Below are 16138 nucleotides of genomic sequence, written 5' to 3'. Positions count from 1 at the left end.
CGGGAAACTCAAGCTCTCATCTGGTGACAGACCGATCAAGGCAAAAGAGGGTGTTTCGTCTTTCCAAAATGCTCCTTTTGACTCTGTGGCTTCTAAAACATGTGATATCTATGACCAGATTTAAAGATGCCAGGAAATGAGTCTCCTCACCATCATTTACGCAGCATTTATTGAGGCCCAAGTGCATAGGGTATTACAAAACAAAGAGGTGTCTTCTTTCATTGCCAGGAATTTATGCAGTGTACCAAAAGAAGCGTCTACATGCTTATACATAAGGACCCCACTGCAGACAGATGATGCCACGGAAAGATAACAAGAAACATCAGCAAATAAGAGATTTTTCAAAATTACAGTCTCAAGACATTAGATCCACTGCAAGACAAAGGTATACTCTCCCAAGTCCATTATCTCCACTGGCTGGCAATTGCACGTTATCCAGAGCACATAATCTAGATTGCATTCCAATTATCTTCAAGTGCTGTGGATCAAAAATCACTCACGCAGCAATTAAACAAATTCAGGGATATCACTGAATGTTTTAAGGGAAGGGAAGGATTCTGAAGCTGGCAGGGGGACTGAAGGAACAGGAAGAAGAGTAAAACGAGGCATTCTAGAAATCACCTTGCAGCCCACTTTTCAGCTCTGCAGTCACCCCAACCTTGCAGAGCCTCTGCCTCCATAACGATGGCTGCATTATGATGCTAGAAGCATCACAGCTGGTGTGTGCATGGCTGAGTTCAACCAAAAATGCTGGCCCACTGGGCTCATCAGAAGTCTCTGCCAATTTAGGTAGATGGAATGCCTGCTCTCACACATAAAGAGGCAAAGATATTTTTCCAAGAAATTATCAAGATGAGCCAATTCTTGTGCATGTGCAAACACACGCATATGTAATACAGCTCTGCTATCACCTTGGGTACACCATGGGAAAGCTACAAAATAGTCACAGAATGTTTTTAACATATTAATATTCTCTCCTACACGTTCTAGAGGGGCCATTCCCTCTAGAGCGACCCATTGCCTTGAGGAGAATTAGGATCAAGCTGATATGCAAAGTCAAGAAAGACAAATAAAACCTCTGACTCCCCAAATAGGATTGTGAGCCCACCACCACAGCGACCTAAATGAAGCGTCACCGATAGAAGAGTTCCTCAGTTCTAGAGGCTCTTCGCAATCCAGAGCCATGCCTGGTGGATAGGGACCCTCAGAATGGCACTGGAAGCCACGGTGCAGAGCCTGAGATTAGGGACACACAGTGCCTGGGAAGCTGTTGCCTGACAGGAAGGCGAGGAGAGGAGTCTTCTTCCATGGAGGGAGAGGGAGCAAAGAGGGAGAGGGAAGAGGTGGAGCCTGAAGATATTGCTACCTGTTCTATAATGACGAATCCGTCTGGTCTTCGTCCTGGGTTCCTGGCATGGAGTTTCTACAAGGCTTGGCATTTCCTGAAGTGACTTGTGATGGGCTCCTAGATGGCTTCAGATGTGGCTTCGGAAGGACCAACCACTTTACTAGAGGGTTAGAACTGTGAGCTGGCCTGACCTCCAAGGAGAACAGAGAGGCTGGAGACTGATTGCAACCATGTGACCAATGATTTATTTAATCACGCACACATTACAAAGTCCCAGTAAGGACTCTGGACGCAGAAGCCCAGTGGTGCTGGGAGAGCGATGCACCCTGATTCCATGAGGAGAGAGCAGGGGAGCTCTGGGTTCCGGCCCAGACCTTGTCCTCTGCCTCTCTTCACTTGGCTAGTCCTCTTGATGTTTTTATACTTTATAATGAAACCGTGCAAGTGCCAGCAGTACCTTTCCAAGTTCTGTGAGTCATTCTACCAAATTATCGAACCCAAAGGGTTCATGGGAATCCCTGAATTTACAGCCAGTAAGTCAGAAGTGTAGGAGACCTAGGGACCCCAGAGTGTGGCTGGCTTCTGAAGTAAGGACAGTCTCATTAAGGACTGGGCCTCTAACCTGCGGGGTGTGTGTTAACTCCGGGTGGGTAGTGCTAGAATCGAATTGCAGTTGGGGATGAAATAGAATGCTGCCCCTTCAGGGTCCAAACCTGGGGCGTTTGAGGGGAGTGAAGCGGGGAACAAGAGAGTGAGGGACGGACAATGCTCAGCGGTGGATTTACTGGGAAGCTAATGAAGTTTGGGCTGCAGGTCTCTCACTCACAAGCTCCTTCCCGTGCTCTGGGAGGGTTCCTCACTGTGTTCAGGTGGTCACGTATTTTTAAAATATTTTTAAATTTAAGACATTTTGAAGGGCTTGTTTTAAAAAGCTCCAGGACCCACCCAACCATCAGATTCTAGAAGCTTCACGTTTGACAACCCCCTGGTGGTGACTTAGTAACTGTTGAGGGAGAATGTGCTTCATGTTCTAGCACAGTGTGGGCAAAGCAGCCAAGAGTCTGCAGGCTCCCAAACAGAATACAAAAGACCTGAGAGCACTGTGAGACCAAAGAGGCCAGGGGCCTTATGGGGCAGCTGAATGCAGAAAAACTGCCAACTAGAGCCTGTGGCTAGGACCCCAGACTCCAGCAGCACCTGTCATCAAAGTCTCCAAGAGAATGAGATGGGACCAACTGTATATCAAGACCTCGCAGGACAGGAGCAGGCCAGCAGCCCTGTGCTGAGACCAGAGGTTAACTTGAGATCAGCTAACACCAAAGACATTTAAGTTTCTTCAATGGAAACAAGGATTTCAAGATAACTTAAAATACCTTTTTTTAACTGAGCTGTGATTGAAATTGTGATCCTCCTCATTAAAAACAACAGTATGAATACAGAAAAAAAAATGATGAATTCTTCCAACTAAACAGATTCTCTAAAGGACACTGTGGGAATTTTTAGCATACTATGATTACAAAATAAAACCTGTTTGTGATGAAACTCTAACACCATTTGCAAAGAAAGTGGCCATATCACTTAAATTTAACCTCCGTGTGCTGAGGCAGAGACTGCTAGGTATTCACCAAAACCTTGTTTTCCTGGGCTCACAACCAGACCACATTTCCCAGTCTCCCTTACAGCTGGAGAGGCCACAGAACCAAGTTCTAGCCAATGGAATGTGACCAGAAGTGATGTGGAACCATTTAGGCAGGGCCTGTTAGAATTCCACACCCACTACTCCATGCTGTTCTCCCCACTTCCAGCTCATGAGGATGGAGATGACCAAGCTGGCAGAGGCTCTGTCAGCCTGGATCCCTGAATGACCCCGTGGAGAACAGCTGCTCTCACCAACCAGAAACACCCACTGTCGACTTTTCTTTGGGTGAGAAAGCAACTTTTATTTATTTTTTTGGATAGGTCTATGGAAAGGGCATGGGAGGTCCATCTGTTGCAGCAGTGAACATTCTCCTCGTCTATACTCTTATACGTAAATCCAGTGCTGTTTCAGTTTGGCAGTCAATGGACACTCATTACTTGCACACTGAAACCCTAAATTCTAAGAAGATACAGATCCAGCTTACCGCCTAGCCAGGAAAGCAGGCAGGCTGGCAACTACCAAGAATACTAGGAAATGGTGACAGAAGGAAATGCAAAGAACTGAGAGAACACAGAGCAAAGTGCGAGTAGCATTCACCTGTGAAGGCACGAGGTGGCAATTGAGTTTGGCCTCGAAGGATGAAGAAATTTCACGATAAAAAAGAGGGTAAGAGAGTTCATTCCAGAATGAATGTGAGTACACAAACATTTTATCCATGAGGCTGTGATGCTAAAGACAGAAAAAATATATATATTGTTCTGTTCGTCCAATTAAGGACAGTCAGGAGCAGCTATACGGAAAGAGGATTCCATTCAAAGGGAGGAAGAGCTAAAAATCAGAGCTGACTGTGAACTAGAGGGACCATGCAGACAAAAATGTAGTGTGTTTCCTTTCAGGGCTGGCCAGCCTCCTGGCACAGGGACTGCAGAGAATGTGATTTAAGTAAGGGACGGGCAGTCGTTGCTCCATTCAGCTGCCTTCCAACTCTGGGATTCTATGTATCTCCGATGCCTCTGCCAAACAGGCTTTGTACAACATTGCCAGGAAAAAGAAGAATTATTTTAGCCCTGCTACAGCATTCCTTACACAGCAGTCCTTGCCAAACTCCCTTTCAAGGCTATGTTGGCTGGGTTCACGCAACATGTTAAATCCTAAGCCAGTAGAGAACATCTTCACATCCAGGCCCATGAGAAGCCCTTAGTATCCATTTATTATCAAAAAGCTTAGTAGGCTGATATTAAATAGGATTGCTAGTGTTGAACAAAAAAACATATGACAGTAAACATCTGTTTTGAATGTTTAGGCCATGGGGCATTCTGTGTTCAGCACGTGTCCCAGTTAACAGCAAGTCGCCAGTTCACACCAAATATAGACATATGGTTTCCAAAAGATTAGATTATAAAATGATATATTACAATAAAGCTGTATTGAGGATAGTTTTACCCTTCTTGGGTGACTTAGTATGTTGCGAGGCACTGTAGGGTTAAAATTATAAAAATCCACAGTGTAGTTTTGTAAAACAAACTAGTTTTCCATTTTTAGATGTTTATGTTATAGGTAAAAGAAGTCTACTAGATGCACTAAGAAGAGAAATGCTATCCTAACATTACCGGTAAGTTCGTAGCTTTTCACTTTCCTCTTATAAGGTCATACTTTCATTTTCACAAACATTTATCGAGTCTCTACCATGTGCTGGGTACTGTGCTAATTCTCAGCGATATAAATTGAATGAAAAAGAGGAAAAAAAAATTAGGCATCAAACATGAAAACTGCCTAAGAATCATAATGTTATTTTTCTTACAGCAATTCCCAATGACTATAAAAAAAGATAAGTTCAGCTACATTCTTGCCCACTAAAGAGTTATTTTGCTTGTAATGTTTAGAGATTATACATATAGACTTTAAAACCCTGGCCTAGATTATTGTTGTCTCATATGCTGTAATAATATTCCAGGTATTTAATTTATTGTTTAAACAAAAGAGAAAGGGAATAGAAGTTTCCTGAGCTCAGAAATGACTATTAAATGAAAAAAACCCCATTATAGAATGAATCTTAATTATACAACTACAACCTCAATATAGTGAAATAAAGAAAATTCATAAAATTATATTCTGAGGCCATTCAAATGGAATATTTGGCTGGAAATGACAGTAAAACAATCACACACAAGATACATTTTATACGCCATTGCTCAACCATAAATATGAGTGATGCTTTGTTAGTCTCTCTCCTTGCAGAGTCACACAGACTTCAATCTTTTCGAAATTCCAGTCACATCCCTCTCATCACACAACATCCTGAGTAAATCACATCTCAAGTGGTGCCAAGACCTGTCTGCCTTTGATATTCAATCTCAAAATACTTCCCACTGCCTTTCCACCCACCTACCTATGTATGGCCTGGGTCCTAAAATCCATGTTTCGCAAAGCTTGGGAACTGTATTCCCTTTTGATAAAATGAACAATTCCCATACAACAGCTTCTATTTGGTTTGGTTTTTACCCAACTGCACTTACTATTTCCAGCATGCGTTTATTGGCCTTGTCTGGAATGCATGTCCTAGGTTTCTCTGCCTGTCTAGGTACTAAGTCCGCTCCCAATAATGGAAAGTAGAGCTACACCCTCAAATGAAAGGTTCACACGGGCCTCCACAATCACACACGTGACGCCTATGAGCACGTTGATATTTCTGTGCTCTCCGAGGAACATTCTGAGATTTCAGTTCCCAGTCAAAATGAGAAATCACATTTTCCACAGGGAAAAAGAACACAAACAAAACTCTAGAATAACATTTCCAAACATCAGTGACCCAAGTCCCAGGCTCCAGCCTGTGTTTGCAATGGACAGATCAGACCAAGCCGGAGTCAAGCACACAAATGCATCCAGCACCCACTGATTCTGTTCTTTCTAGCCAGCTGTGTGTCCTGCATAGTCATACAACCTCTCTGGGCCTCAGTTTCCTTGTCAAACCAAGAGAGTACAAGGGCACCTTCCAGCTTTAAATGTACTATGGGTCCACGAAATAACAACACAGTTAGAAAGCTCTGCTGTCCCTGGGCTATCTCTGTAGGCCTTGCAAAAGTAAAGCCCCGATTAAGATCGTAAAATGAGGGGAAACAATTAAAAAGATTTCTAAGGTGCCCTTCCACATTTTAATTGTCAGTTGGAGAGGGTGAGGCGTGACCAGGCAATTGGTCATAAAACATTAGTGAGTCTCACGGCTCTCATAATCCTGTGCTTCCAATGGCCAATCTGCTCTAGCAAAAAATTCTTCCTGATATTTTTTCTAAGCACTGCCTTGCAATGCAGAACGCCTTCCCTGCAACAGCAGTACGACTTTGCCTGCTGTGTTCAACAGCTCCTTCCCTTTGAGGGGCAACGCATCCCCCTCAGAGAATTCCAGCTCCAGGTTTCTCCAAGCCAACAAGAACACTCTACCCAACACGGGCGTGTCAGAAAAGCCACACTTACCCTTAGCCACTGCTTTTCGGTGAGGGCATCGCTGTAGTCCACGTCACGGCGCTGGCGAGACCCCCTCCCAAATATCTTCTCCTCCTCTTCTTCGCACGTCAGCCTTTCTACTTCCGCGTCATCCTTAATAATCCAGGACGGCAGCTCATCTTCTTCCATCAAGCGGGGCTTGCGCTTCGGGTTCCGGGCATCTTCCCTCCGCCGGTCCATGTCCATGCGCTGGAGATAGTAACAACAGTGTCACCAAAGGGAAAGGGGTTCCTGTGTGGTACAGTGTTTACAGTACCTACAACTTTCCCAGGTTGTCTCCTATGGCCACAGGGTCCCTTTCAGCCGCTCTTATCCTGGTTGAGTTGCTCTAGCTCATCCCTAAAGTACAGTGTCTGGGGAGAGATTCCACAAAGTCAATGCCTTCCCCTCCTCTGCAGCCACCTTTTGAAATTTATTTGTACATTTAAAAAAAAAGAAATACTCTTTAAGAATTCCTTTTCTTGGTTTATGTGTGTACAAAGCTTCCCCTTAAGTAACAGTGGGAAAATTGGGAATGCATTTTAAAAATATGAGGTCTGGCTACATGATTAGTTGCTTCCCTGGAATATATTCTTTGAGCATATACAAGAAAATGCTCATTAAGAAAATGAACTTTTATTCAATAGGGCTGATGCTTTTAATGAAATAATCAGGAAAGAAAAAAAACCACAGTGACCCAAGTGACAAAACAGCCACCTGTGGTTGGACATGCGGAAAGAAGATAAATGGCTTGATTAGTAAGTCAGCCACAAATGCACTAAATTTTCGATCCACCGTGGGCACTGGGAGAGGAATGCTCCTCAACTCTCTACTTTTTAAAAGTTGAGCTCTCAGAAAATATTACACCTCTGAGAGACAGAGCTCAGAGGTAATCTCACCTCAACCGATCAGGCTGTAAGGGCAATGGCTCCCTTCCATAGCCTTCAAAATGCCCATTTCCCCATGTCCTGCTCTCTTTTTAAAAATTCAGTTCACTTGTACATAAACTAAGTGCCACATATTTGGCTTTAATCAATAACTGAACACTCTGATAGATTAAAAAAGTAAATAAAACTGTCACTGAATTTCTACACACATTAATTATATATTAGCACTAGCTAGATGTATTATTTCCATAATCAAATAGACCATTAATCATTACATTATTTACCTTTACCCTCTTCCTTCTGTTCTACCGTACTGAAACAGGGTTCGATACGATTTTTTCTTAAAAGCTAAGACTGATAAAATGTAAATGAAATATCTACTACTCAGACCCTAATATGACCTCTAGAACTGATTTAAAAATGAGAGGTCAGAGCCCCTTACACTATGCTTCTTCAACACTTTTGGAAATCATTATGTTCCCAGAATCGGGTAGGCTTGGGGCATGGCGAAGTCCCATTGGTAGATAAATGTGGCCATCCTGCTCTGTCATATGCTATAGTTAGCTCACGACACTCTGCTTCCATCCTGCCTTCTAATGCTTTGGTATCAGAAATGGGATCCACCAAACTCTCATAATTAGCACACAGAAGATGCCTTGTTTATAAAAAGATCTAAAAAGAGGCTTCATGAGGCAACTTCCCAACAGTTATTAGGTAGCTAATAAGAAAAAACATTTTTTTGTTAATGTCCTACACTGAGATGACAAAATATTGCCACTTCGGTTTTTGGTTATACTATACTACTACTATTGCCTATTCCAAAGCCTGTAAAAGGGCTATGCATTTATCCACAATTGTGAAAATAAATCTTTTCTGATATAAAAGCACATTATACACTTGCTTTTTCTTTTAGGAAAGGTAGATGCAATTAAATAAGTTAAGCTTAAAGTCTTAATGAATTCATCTCTCCCTAGAGATTTCTATCTGCAGAATACCAACACAGAATCTTAAAATCACCATTTCAAGAAAAAGTCTAATTTAGTATTTAGATACTATTACACATAAACACGTTTGTCTTGAGACCTGATTATAAGCTTTATACTTACAAGTAAAATTATTTTTAAAATGACTTTTAAAAATTTTAGAATAATTTTTAAAATTCTTGCCTTTCTAGAGAACATAGCATCTAAAACCTTAATGTTTGTATGTTAGCAAAATGTTTCGTATATATCTTGATCTGTCAAAGAACTTTTTAGGTAAAATTCATAAGTAATCAGTATGAAAGATAACTTTTTCTGAAGTCACGTTTTTAGAAGGAGAAAGCCAGACAAATATGTAAAATAAAGGTTTTATTTTAAAGAAACTATCTGGGCCGGGCGCGGTGGCTCACGCCTGTAATCCTAGCACTCTGGGAGGCCGAGGCGGGTGGATCGCTCAAGGTCAGGAGTTCGAGACCAGCCTGAGCAAGAGCGAGACCCCGTCTCTACTAAAAATAGAAAGAAATTATCTGGCCAACTAGAATATATATAGAAAAATTAGCCGGGCATGGTGGCGCATGCCTGTAGTCCCAGCTACTCGGGAGGCTGAGGCAGAAGGATTGCTTAAGCCCAGGAGTTTGAGGTTGCTGTGAGCTAGGCTGATGCCACGGCACTCACTCTAGCCAGGGAAACAAAGTGAGACTCTGTCTCAAAAAAAAAAAATAAATAAAATTAAAAAAAAAAAAAAAAAGAAACTATCTGCTTATCCTGTGCTGTTTACCAGTGTCTATGATATAAAATCAGATAAGTTTATATTAATTTTACAGAGAGAAATAATTCTCCTACAATATTAAAGAGTTTAGATATTTGACATCCTAAGATTTATCTTAGTTCACATTCCATTCTTGTTTTTCACTACACTTTTTAATAGGAATAGCTGGCAAGGATTCACATTTTATTTCCTGCCCCCTGGTGGAGGTGCTAATGAACAGTGAATTGGCCAAAGGCAGACAGTGGATTCGAAGATTTTTTTAAAAAACAAAACAAACCCCAAATCTGTATAATCCCCCAAATAGATGCCAACCTTTAAGAAACAAGCAGAAAATTCACAAAATCAAAGTGCCTATGAAACAAGGGTTCCTTAATCAGCCTCACCTGTTACGAGCCTGTTCTTTGGGTAGTAAAATATTCCCAAGTCTAAAATAAGGCTGTGCTTTGGCCACACATTCCAATCTTTTCTGAGGCTTTCAATTTCTGCAAATACCCAGCCCAAAAGTAAGGGAGGGTAAGTACTCTCCTCCCCATATTTCTGGGATGCTGATGGAATTCTCCAACTCTGGGCCTAATCTAATTTGGATCATGGCAGGCAGCTTATCCTCTCCAGCATCTTGAGAGTAGCTGAGGCTACAGCAGTGCTGGGTTATTGCCAATCAGCGATCATCAGCCAGGGAGGCTGAGGGCCTCTTGCCTGTGTGTTCCCCAGTAATCTACATTTTAATAAGTTCCTCAAGGAGCGAGAGGATGTCCACTGCCGACGTGTATACCTAACCTTCCTAAATAGAGAATTCTGTAATCTACAAATGTGCTGACCAACAGTATGAGTTAAGAAATTTAGAATTTTATGAATGCCCTATGTTGACCATGCTCTTAAGTCTTTCTTACTGCCATTTCTCTCCAAAATGACTTTGCCTGGGTAGGGTGGTTCCTTTGGGGGAGTGAGCCAGAAGGGGTAGAACAGAACCCAGGTTAGGAGTTTAGGAGTTATTCCTATGGCCACCTGAATTTTCCTGAGAAGGAATTAAATGTCTTTTATGGATTATCATTATACACAATCAGTATTCCCTAGACAAAAAAAAAAAAAAAAAATCACATATGAAAAACCAAAAATAACATAAGCCTCCACACAGCTGGAGCTCCACTCGCAAAGACTGTCTAGGCTGAAAAGGCAGAGATTGCAAACTCTGTGGGTCATATTTGGCCCACAGTAGTGTTTTGTTTGGCCTGCAGTGTTATATAATAATTTTTTAAAGATGAATTTAGTTGCAAACATTTTGAAATCTAGAGACTACACATAAAAACCTAGATTTCCAGCTTCTCTTGAAAATTGGTAACTTCTGGCTACATGGGTCTCACATTGCTACCTTGCAGCTCTGTTTGCCCCCCTTAGACAAAGCATCTCCAGTACACCTAACCCTGTCCCCCTGCCTCACTCAGTTACTCATCTGAGACCTGAAGGTGTTCAAATTTGGGACCTCTGATTTTAGGGTTCTGCAGCATTTGACCACCAAAATTATGGTTTTTGTTTATCCACTCTCTCCACCATCAGGCTAAGTGTCTTTGATAAAGATCAAAGTCATTGAAGGTACTGGAAGGAACCTCTTAACTTTACATATCCTGATCCATCCTGACATCTTCACAGAGCCTGTACTTTTGCAGATATCACTGTTCATTCAATAAATAGTTACTGAGCAGCTACTAAGTGCCAGGGACTGTTCTGGCCATTGGAAATACAGAGGTAAACAAGATAGCTGCAGCAAATGCCTGAAGAACACAGCGACTATCACTTTGGGGAGCCTCCTTCACTAGCCAACGGGCGTGCAGCAGGCATCGAGCATAAATCAAATTCAGATCTCAGTAAAATTACAGAGGTGGTGTGTTACAGAACGTCAAGGTTGAAACCACGGACATCAAATCCTCAAATGCCAAGGTTCTTTTACACCTAGTTTGTACCAGTGAAATCCAACCTGTTTTGATCTTTAAATGAAGGCAATACCCTTATACACACCTTGAAGGATCCTATTTGCTCAAGCAGGCTCTCCTCAACAATTAAAAGAAGCACACCTGTGTTATTTTAGCTGTTGTTACCCACCTGTCCCCACAGGGAGCATACTTGCTTTGATCCAGTAAGGAGATGGCTAGGGCATAGTTAGAAACTCTAATGCCTACAGGGACCAGGCAGGTGTCCTCAATGATGCCGGCCTGGGATTAGAAGCGATGTGGGAGTAGAGGGGGTCTGTGGTAAGCTGTGGACCACGTGCCCTGTCCAGTGGGTGCAGCCGCTACTCAGCTCTGGCCAACTGTTTCCACACACCGATGTGGGCCTGGTATTGCACGATCTCATTTTTCAAGAGAAGCCAGAAATCAGGATTCTTTTTATGTTGGCAACGAATGGGATATTTAAAAAAAAAAATCTCTGCGTGGGCCAAACAAAATATGTCTGCAGGCTAAATCCAGCCAGTTTGCAGCCTCTAAACTGAAGGAAAGGCACGGGCTTCACAAAGGAAGCTCTGCCAGGGCACACAGGCTCCAGACATCTTGGTTAACAGAAAGAGGGGCAGGGGAAGAAGGGATTTGTTTTCATGATTTTTTGCATTACCATAAAAAGATCAAATTCTTCTTCTCGTCGAGCGATCATTTGGTTCAGAGTCTCATCGTCCGGTACCTCATCTTCTTCCTGGGGTTAAAAACAGAGTGATTTAACAGGCTTTAGGGGAGAGGCCCAACAGCTGGGGCATGTACGGTACAGACGAGCAAGGCAACTCTATTCCCCAGACCAGAGGGGTCCCATTTCTCAAGCCAGGAAAAAAAAAAAAAAAAGGAAAGGTTGCTGGGTTTAGTACTTGCTGTAATTATTTTGCAAGCTTTTCAAATGATCTTCCCAGAGAAAAATCTGTTCAGGGAGGAAACGTGGTTCATTAAAAGAAATACTGGTTCTCCTGGGTGTATATCTTGATTCTGTTACTTTTAAAACAAGTTACTTAATATCTCCCCACCTCAATGACTTCATCTGTCAAAAGGGCGTGACATCTACTTCACAGGAGGATGTAAGATTTAAATAAGGAAAACCACATGAAAAAATGAAATTAATTCTTTTAATGTCATTTACCTTATCCCAGATAAGGTAAAAAGTCTTACAAAAAACATGAGTATGTGAAACCTTGTGACTAGGCACAGAGTAAGACAATAAAAATCACATATATGTGCCAAATATATACCCTTTAAGATATGTTTAATCAATGTATTTCTGTGGGCATTATTATTGCTAATGGTTAGAGCTATAGCTGGGACAAAGGTATCAATAACAAAAAATAATTTAAATAATGTAGAGAAAGCGATTACATAAGGGCTAAAATTTTAATTAAATTAATTTTGTTAAAGTAAGGCACATTTTCTCTCTGCTAATTCCTCAGAAATAATCAGTTCAAGTTGTTCAGAAATGTTATAGTATGACTTCCACACTTTTAAAAAATGGTTCTAAAAGTTGGGCATATATTACAGGACTTATCTTTCAAAATTATTTTTATCATATGCTGAGTGGGCTTGTTAAAAATCAAATGGGGAATTTTCAGTGTATCAGCCGAGGGAAGAAAGAGGAAAACACAGAGCTTCAAACATCCAATTTCACAAATCATATGTTCAAAATGAGGCAACTTGTTTTAGAAAAAGAGTATGAGTGTACTAGCAGCTTAAATGAGATGACTGTGTCAGTTCCCAAGATAATGTCTTTCATGCTGTAGGAACTTAATGAGTGTTAGAAATGAATGTAATCCAATAAAGTAGAAAACCTATGATTCAAGTTAATAATTACTTCTGAAAAGCCTTCTATTCAAGTTTACTTCCAGATTGATTAAAGTCAATTTGTCTAACTATCACATTTCATCTGACAAAGACACAGACTAGTTGGGAGTGGGCTTAGACTTCATGGTACAAAGTATGCGATTAATGCATCCTTTGGTGAACAGATGTCCTGCTCTGCCTATCCTCTTCCTAGAGCCACATGTTACCCTCTCATCACCTATACAATGGAGGTCTTCAACATCTCCATGCCAAAGATGAAAAGTTTATCCCAAGAAGGCTGCCCATGGTGACCAGACCTTTATGGAGAACCAAATGGCTGGGAAGTGCATGATAAATATTCCTGGGTTCTGTGTGCCCTAGCACTTGATGGCACGTCAAACACAGTGACGGTGGCCTATGCTGCCTTGGATATTCAGGACTGGGGCCCTTGACTGCAATCTCTCAGTGTCTCCCCAAACAGGCCACCCAGAAAATGACAATGTTTGTGGGACACATTGGTGGCCCAGGAGCAGTGTGGAGCCTCAGTGAGGCTGCTCACAGCTAGTAGCATTTGACAGGGGATTCCACTGTCAACGGAAAAAAAAAAAAACAAACTCTGTAAAATAATTTTAAAGAGATTTATTCTGAGCCAAATTTGAGGACCATGAGACCCAGAACCATGCCCAAGAGGCCTTGAGCAAGTGGACTGGCTGTGGCTGGTTTACAGTTTGGTTTTATACACTTCAGGGAGACAGGGCTTATGGGTAAAGTCATAAATCAATACGTGGGACTCATACATTGGTTTGGCCTGAAAAGGTGGGCCATCTCAAAGGGGGGTGGGGGACTTACAGGTTATAGGTGGGTTTAAAGATTCTTTGGCTTGTAATTGGTTAAAGACCAATGAAGCTTTGAATGAAGCTTTGTCAAAGGCTTGGAATGTTTTAACATAGGAGCTGTTTATCAGAGATAAGCCACCGGACATAGATTTGTTGTGGACCCGTAGGTTTGTCTTGCATACCCTTAGGCCTGCCAGTGGGTTACAAAGGATGTTCCCCAGAAGGGAGGGCGGCATGATAAGGCATGTCTGACCTCCTTCCTCCTGGCAGACAATTTAGTTTTAGGATATTCCTTTGGCCATGAGGGGGTCCATTTAGTCAGCTGGTGGGGGGGGGGTGAGCCTTAAAATTTTATTTTAATTCACACCACTCTAGGCCCCATCTGGAGGTCCTGTGGCTTTGGAGAGATCTCCCTGCAGCCTAGGAGAGCAGGCCACCTTGCACCCCTTCTAAACCAGGTCAGGTTCTAATGTCACACGGCCTACATAAAACAAATAAGCAAAAATGCTGAGGAGACCACAGGCTAAATATCAGCTCTGTCCACATCTGCTTTGTGACAGTAAATATCATTCATCATATTGAGTTTTTTTTTTTTGAAACGTCCAAGTGTGTAAACAACAACAAAAAAAATCACCTTACAATTTAAGTCTATATCTGTATCAGATATTCAATTTCAAGAATCAGAAATGGTGAATTATTTGAGATAAAAATTTTTCAAATGTGTGTAGATGTGTGAGAGTGCATATGCAGTTTTCATCAATTTCATGAAACTCAATGGCTAACTAATCAAATATGTAAGACCGTCAAATTAGGAAGCATAATACAAAAGTGCTCTTCAGTTTGCAAAAGGGTTCATTTCAGGATTCCTTTAAATATCAAGCTCTACTTCACATTTAGATTCATTTCAGGAAAAAAAAGTACAGACGATCCTCAACTTAACGATGTCTGGACTTATGATTTTTCGACTTTCTGATGGTGTGAAAGGGATATGCATTCAGTACACTCCTCGACTTAAGATGGGGCTATGTCCTGATATTTTTGACTTAACAATGGGTTTATCGGGATGTAACCCCATCGTAAGTTGAGGAGCATCTGTATATAAGACCTTAAAAGCAATCTGGTTCATAATGTATAGAAGACTTCAAAAACACATATCCTATTTAACGCAAAAATAAAAATCTATTTAATATATGCAATAAAAATAGTATTCTACATGAATATGTAAGGTAAACTTACTCTTCAATTTATAAGTATGGGTAGGGTATACAAAAAATATACACTCATCCCCAGCCAGTTTCATGATAAGAACTGTTACTGGTATTTTGTAGTTTGTTAGATTATATAAATGTGTTTCACAAAATCTATTTCAAATCCATTTTGGAATGAATATTTAGTATAAAATTACTAAAACTGGCGATCTAAAAAAATGCAAACGACAACCCAAAGTTCCCCTAAAATAAACATAATCAATGCATTTCTTCCACAATCTGGGTGAATAAAGACTGTTGAACTGGTATTTTTCTCAGCCTCTTAAAGAACAATTTGGTAGCAGAGGTTAAGATCAAGCTTTCCAAGTGCAGGAACAGCTGAATGAGCTAAAGACAGCTGTGAGGGCTTGTCCTAGGGAGGTGTTGAAGTGCTGTGATCCCTGATCAAAAGGCAGCAGGGACAGAGGAGGTGAGGAAGAAAAGGCAGCGAGGGCCCCTTCCAGCTCCGTCTTGTCTCATCCAGCTGAATTCGTCCCTGCAAGCGTCCTCCCTGCAGTTCCGCGACCGCCCCACAGAAGGCAGCACTGACAGCACAATAACGCAGCCGGTTGTACCTCCCCGGGAACACGGAGCACCCGCAGGCCAAGCCTTGAGGTCCCCCTAGCAATAACTTTTAAGACACTCCTTTGGATAAATTTCAGAGGCTTTCTGTGCTTGGGATCTAAAACAGCTGCTAATTTATTCATTTTAATTAACGCCAGCCCAGAAAGTTCTTTCAGGAACAAAGGGGTTATTCTTACTCCTTCAGAGACAAAAGGTCACTGTTTGATTTCATAAACTTGGGGCTTTCCGTTAGTTAATACCTCATTTTCCTCTTCGTGCTCCAATATGGCCTGCAGGAACGCCCTCCGCTCGTGGCTGGAAGACTTTTGGTCAAACATCCCGGCCTGGATCACTTTCTGATCCACGTTCAGCTTGTATTTTGCCGCCGCGAGGATCTTTTCCTCTACACTGTTCACGGTGCACAGCCTCAGCACCCGGACCTCGTTCTGCTGCCCGATGCGGTGAGCTCGGTCTTGGGCCTGCAGATCCTGTTTGGGGGAACGACATGCTTTGAGGACTGAGATGCCTGCCTTGGCCTCCCAAACCAGTCCCTACCCAAGAGAGAAATACGGGAGGGTTATGCATTCTGCCTTCACCAAGGTA

At 41.9% G+C, this 16138-nt stretch overlaps 1 protein-coding gene across 7 annotated transcripts in view; it reads right to left on the bottom strand.

Moving 5' to 3' along the window:
• SMARCA2 (SWI/SNF related BAF chromatin remodeling complex subunit ATPase 2) overlaps window positions 1-16138 on the bottom strand; it is a 164546-nt gene that overhangs the window by 51281 nt on the left and 97127 nt on the right. For all 7 annotated transcript variants that reach the window (XM_069476443.1, XM_069476448.1, XM_069476450.1 and 4 more), the window contains exons 25-27: window positions 15796-16023; window positions 11708-11785; window positions 6459-6677 (exon numbers count right to left, since the gene is read on the bottom strand). In XM_069476443.1, coding sequence (XP_069332544.1) covers window positions 6459-6677; window positions 11708-11785; window positions 15796-16023 — 525 coding nt within the window. The remainder of the gene's footprint in view (window positions 1-6458; window positions 6678-11707; window positions 11786-15795; window positions 16024-16138) is intronic.

Source organism: Eulemur rufifrons, chromosome 7, assembly GCF_041146395.1.
Source record: "Eulemur rufifrons isolate Redbay chromosome 7, OSU_ERuf_1, whole genome shotgun sequence".
NCBI classification, from domain to species: domain Eukaryota; kingdom Metazoa; phylum Chordata; class Mammalia; order Primates; family Lemuridae; genus Eulemur; species Eulemur rufifrons.
The sequence above is the reverse complement of the archived record's forward strand: the minus strand, read 5'-3'. Positions and strand labels throughout refer to the sequence as shown.